This window comes from Magnolia sinica, chromosome 13 (genome assembly GCF_029962835.1).
Source record: "Magnolia sinica isolate HGM2019 chromosome 13, MsV1, whole genome shotgun sequence".
NCBI classification, from domain to species: domain Eukaryota; kingdom Viridiplantae; phylum Streptophyta; class Magnoliopsida; order Magnoliales; family Magnoliaceae; genus Magnolia; species Magnolia sinica.
The window spans coordinates 75,943,234-75,949,233 of record NC_080585.1 but is presented as its reverse complement, the minus strand read 5'-3'; the positions used below and the strand labels follow the sequence as shown (position 1 = coordinate 75,949,233).

The following is a 6,000-nucleotide window of genomic DNA, read 5'->3' as shown; positions in this document are numbered from 1 at the left end:
TATCCACCCTCGTTTAATCATCCGAGCTCTCAACTCTGAGGTCAGAATCATTCAATCATCCGATGTCTGGATGATGACCTACCATTGAACATGTAAACAGTTTAAACTTGAGTCAAATGCATGCCACCACCTACAATTGAGTGCCCGCATCAACCATCAGACTTCGCAAAGTCCTTCACAGCTCCAGAGGGACTTTTGACACAATCAATGACATGCAAGTGTAAAATATCAGCTAACCATTGACTTAACTGCTTTTGAAAGTGACAGGGGCCTTCTTATTTTAGCTGAGGTTAGCACAAGGACCTAGCAGATCATCATCATCCATCAGTGGGAATTCCATATCATGCACCATCAGGTGCTGGGAATAATAATAAATAAATAAATAAAGTGGGGATGAACAGTAACTATTATGAGGCATGGCTACATGAATGGTGGAATGCCTGAGGATTTGCAGTCCCTCTTACTGGCCTTTTTCCCGTCTTTCCAATCCATCAAAAAAAAAAATCCGTCTGTTGAAAAAGCAAACCTAGGAAGGAGAAGGTCCAAATAAGGAGGCCGCTCTAGGCACTCTTAATCAGCTGTTACGAAGCACCTTGCTAAGATGTTATGAACCATCACCAGCAATGTGTTGTGATTAGACACGTCACATTATGTTCCAAGTACCAAAGAAAAAGGACTGAAATATTCCATCCTGCATAAATGGCAAGCTACCAAAGAGAGTCCACAGCAATTTGCCATCCTCCCCAATGGTGTTTGGAACTGACCCATTTACCCCCTATTAATACTGAGGAAATGGCTACTAGGCCATGAAATTCAAACATGTCTGCATCACCAGCGCATTACAATTTACAATATCAGAGATGCAAAGCATCTTTTTTTTTTTTTTTTGGTTGCAAAATTACAGTCCTCCCTAGCTAAAAAGGAGAGATGAGAGAGAATCAGTGTCAATCATTCAACCCCTTCCACCAAGTTGAGGAGGTTTCTGCTCACTTGCCTTTAGTTGTACTCCCATTATTTCCCTCTCTTTTTGTTTTTTTGTTTTTTTTTTTTGTAATTGCTTTTTCTTTCTTGGTTTTGTACATATAAAACAAGGGGGCATTCTTCCTCTGAAAGAATACAAGATATCTCTACTCTACTCCCGTTTGTCTTCCTCACCTTCACCAAGCCCAAACACATGATCTGAGGCACTTGCCGTCTTCCTCTCCTTCCTCTCCAGCTTGCTGACCATATCCACTGTTGCCTTGGCAACACTGCTCGTCAACGAAATGCCCTCCTCGTCGAAGTCGTCTCCTGTTTCCTCAGAATATGCATACCTGTAGTATATGACGACACCAATATTGTAATTAAAATAAATATGATGATCTTTTTCCTTTCATGGAAGTCATCCACACATTTGCAAATAACATGCGTGCATACAGGGCAGGCCATCTATATGCAGATGCATGCATGGTGTTCGAAACAGTTACATTACGGACCTAATGCCCATCAAGTAGCAGTAACAGTAACAGTGGTGACTATTACATGATACAGGGTTGTAATGCCCAATTTGAAAGGGGAAAAAAAAAGGCCCGTAATGGACCTGTAATGGCTGTAGTGGACCAACTAATACAAGCCCGCAATGGGCCAATACCGGGCGATACATTTTTTCCTCGACCATTACAAGGCCGCAATGGCCATTACGGGGGGTGTAACGGCCATTACGGCCCATATCGTAATGGACATAAGGCTGGCCATTACAGCCAGCGTTACCATTACTAAATACCTTAACTGCAAGTGACATGCCAGAACTAAGCTGTCCATTAGAGGGGTCCCACCAATCTAGATGTCCGAGAAAGGCAGGCTGCATATAGATGCCCTTCCCATTCAGGCAGTAGCATGCAGTATAAGAGTGTGGTTAAGAAGGGTTCTGTATCGCTTGTGGGTTAAGAGAGACAACAGCTTCAGAAGTGACTAACAACCAGCAAATACAGGGGAATGAGGGGTTTGGTTCTAGAAAGTCAGGGACAAGTCCTATGATGTGGAAGCAGCAATGAAGGCACATCTGCATGAGGTTGGAGCTTGTCGTGGTCAATGGGCAGGATTGGTTTGAATAATTTAGCATTAAAAGGGCCTCAATAGTGGACACCAGGTAACTCAAGGGAAGGGGGAGACGCTGCGTTCCTTGAACAAGTTAACCAACACTTGACGCCAGGAAAGGAACGCTTACCAGGCTAAGGTGTTGGAGACTATCACCACATTGCAACAATAAGTTGAGACAATGAGGGGTAGCGCTGAGGGAAGCACCCAAAGGGCAAACACTGGACCCCAGGACCTTCAGCAGATTGAGGAGCATGATTTCTTGAAAGAGCCATCATCAGGAAGTGAGCTTTTTTTCTTTTCTTTTTGGGAACAGTGATGAGTTTATTGCAAAGAGGCTGAAGCCTAAAGAATTACATAAAAAGAAAACAAAAAAGAAAATATAATCTACAAATCTACCCAACTAACAGGAAAATGAGCCGGAGAAATAGCCTTTGATTCGATTGCTTATTCTATAACATGCCCTTAAGCCAATTTGAAAACCTCCAATGGTCTCTTTTCCGATTCCTGAAACAGCAATTATTCCTTTCCAACCACAAAAACCAAATTCCGGCTAGAAGAGAGAGACGCCAAACCTTCCTCCCTATCTTTCCTTTTCCTCCACCATGCCCAGACAAGAAGAAGACTCAATGGACCCCAGCAAAATCCAATTAATGCCAAACAAGATAAAGAGTTTAATGCAGGAGCATTTTCACACCGGGCTCTAGTGGGGTGGCCTGTGGGATGCAGGCGCACACTTGAGGTAGGTGGCTCGTGTGAGGCCGGCCACATCCATGTGAGGCAGGTAGCTCGTATGAAGTGGAATCCATGTGAAGTGGGGCCCACGAGGGGAGTTCGGCCGAGGTCCTAACCCATGAGATGTGAGGCCTGGGCTATGAGATAAAGGGATTAATTTGTCATGCTATAGCTGTATGAGCTTCTAGAGCAAGTGGTTAGTTGTCCTACATCAAAGTGGTATCAGAGCGGAAGGTCTTGTGTTTGAGACTCACACTCGAGGTGGGCGTTGTCCTGCATCAGAATTTCTCCCACATCTTCTTGCGAATAAACAGTGGATGAAAGGATGATCCACCAATTCCTTATCTTGAGAACACATCAAGCACACATTTGGGAAAATCATCTCTTGCAAAGGTTATCAACCGTTAAACACTTTGTTTCTTCCCACTAGCCAAGCTAGTGTGGCCACCTTCGGGGAGCACCATATCACCACACATAGGTAGTGTAACTAACCCCATCAACATTTCGTCCACCACTAATCATTCGATAAAAGGATTCCACTAAAAACTTGCTAGGCTTGTCTTCCAACCATCTCATTGAATCCCTTTTTGATGTCATAAGGTGTACCATGCTCCACTTATCCAACAAATACAACTCTTCTTCTACCTCTTCATCATTTAAATTGCTCCTACAGGAAGGAGCCCAAAAAACTCCTTCCCCTTAAAAGGAAAAACACCTTGCCGCTATCATGGTTGACTCTAGAGAAATCCCCACTAAACGGGGGAATACTGTTAGTGCACTCATTTTTGCACCATTGTTTGTTAGTCACGTGAGTAGTTGTGTCAAGTAGTTGATTGAGCCTTTGTAAAGTACAGACCAAAGACACAAGCGAAGACGAAGCATCGAGCAGCGCATACAGGTAAACAGGTGGCCTTGGTGACCCTAACCCTTGACCCAAAACAACCTTATAAGCTCTAGATGATCTTGACCCAATAGATATATTAATTTGATCATCCCTTAGCCTTAGGAGACCAAGAAAAACAAGATAAAGAAGGCTAGAAGAGGTGAGAATCTGTTGTGTAGAAGATAGCCCAAAACAGCATATTTCAGGCCATGTTCGATGGCATCGAGTTGCCATCGAATGGTCTTCGATGGCATCAAAGACCTGGCCAATGACATCGATCGAGAGTCGGGAATGTCTAGCAACCAAATTGGATTTTTTGGTTGGAATTCTCGATGGCATTGAAACTTAAGTTTCGATGGCATCGAAGTCCCCTAGATGGCATCGATTAGATATCCGAAATTGTCCAGCAAGGTTTTCGGATTTTTCCCTGATTATCTCAATGGCATCGTAGACACTTTGATGACATTGAAGGAAGATGTTCAATGCAATCGAAGAGGGTCCGGATTTGTCCAACAAGCAAACATCATTTTTGCCTAGAAATTTCGATGGCATCGGGGAGCCCTTCAATGGCATCGAAGATCCTTTGATGGCATCGACAAGACCGTTTTCTGCTCGTTTTTTACCGTTGGATCTTGAACTGTTTATAAAGGACATTCAGTTCTTGGACTTTTTGATGGGTTTTTGGAGCAACCAGGGGTAGGGTGATTCCATATGCATATCCCTCATCCCTAGCCTCTACTCCATTGAAGTTCAAGCATCTCCCTAGAGATTTCAACTCTAATGAGGATTCCAACCTCACCATTGGAGATGTGCTTGAATTCATCCATTTCCTAGAGATTGGACTTAAGCATCTTGGTATATCATTGTCCAAGTCTTTTAGGAGACCCATCCAACTGAATTCCCTAGGATAAACAACTTCCCATTAGTTGATAGGAAATTCAACCCACTCCTATCACCCTAGTCACTTCAATGGAGCACAACATGCAAGGTGATTGATCTTGGAGTTGAAGCCTTGGCGAAGCTGCGACAGCATGATCGGGGGAGCAACAAGGAGCTGTTTGAAGCACGGGAGAGCGGAGATCAAGTGACCCAAGACAGAGCATCAAAAGGGACTCAATCCGACACGTGTCATGTGTAAGAGTCTAGTTTGTACTCCGACCTTATGTAGGTTAGAGTGCAAGAGTTCGTGTTCAAACTCACCTAGGTTCTTCCGTAGGACCTTTGCTCTTCCATAGGGCATAAATCCATGGTTCTTGCATAGGACCAAGGTTGTTGGGTAGCCTAAGGAAAAACCGACAGTAAGTCCTTGTGTAGGCCTCCAACGAGAGAATACGTGTTGGGTTCTGGAGTAGGACCCTTGCTCTTGTGTAGGGCATTAATTTCAGGTTCTTACGTGGAACCTTGGCTCTTGTGTAGGGCCTAAATGTCCAGGTTCTTGTATAGGACCTTGGCTCTTGTGTAGAGCCTACAGCATTGGGTACTTGTGTAGGACCCTTGTCCTTGTGAAAGACATAAACTTAAGTTCTTGTGTAGGACCTTGGCCTGTGTAGCCTAAATCATCGGGTTCGAGATTAGGACCCTTGTCCTTGTGTAGGACATAAAGTCTAGGTTCTTGTGTCAAGCATAAATTGCAAAGTCCTTGTGTAGGCATGTATAGGTTTGAGGTGAACCTGATTTAAAACCTCCAATAGTGAAATCCGATACACTCTGGGAGAGAGTACGTCTGCCGGGAGTGGAGTAGACATGTAGCCGAACCACTATATATGATCGTGTTTGGGATTGCTATTTGCGCATTTATTTAATTATGCTTATGTACTAAAATGCTTAATTATGATGCATGATTAGATAAATATCTAGGATTGATAGGAATCACATCCCACACACTCATATACACTAACTCTATAGACTAGTTGCTTTACTTGCATATCATTTGTAGTCTATATATGATTGGACCCTCTATTGGATTGGAAGCCTTAGAGTTAAATTGCCTTGCTTAGTTTAATTGGAAAATAGTTTAAGTAAGGCAATTTAGATTTTTAATTGGTATAATTTTAAATAGGTCATAATCACTCCCCCCCCCCCCCCCCCCTCGCGAACTTGGCCATTCATTCCTTACCTCCACCAAGCTTTCGCACTTAAAAGGCCAAATACCTCTCCATTTTCGCTCCCCTAACCAAACATCCTCCCGAAATCTAATATGCTCATTGTTACCCAAAGAAAAACCCACCCCTTCCCAAACCTTATTTTTCTTAGCAAGGCCGCCACTTTCCAAAAAGATAATGCCCTATACAACGATGAGGGCTTTA

At 43.4% G+C, this 6,000-nt stretch overlaps 1 protein-coding gene across 2 annotated transcripts in view; it reads right to left on the bottom strand.

The window, feature by feature from the left end:
* Positions 1 to 1,024: 1,024 nt before the first annotated feature.
* Positions 1,025 to 6,000, bottom strand: part of LOC131223867 (uncharacterized) — a 50,433-nt gene continuing 45,457 nt past the window's right edge. For both annotated transcript variants that reach the window (XM_058219395.1, XM_058219396.1), the window contains exon 5: positions 1,025 to 1,313. In XM_058219395.1, coding sequence (XP_058075378.1) covers positions 1,133 to 1,313 — 181 coding nt within the window. In that variant the 3' untranslated portion in view covers positions 1,025 to 1,132. The remainder of the gene's footprint in view (positions 1,314 to 6,000) is intronic.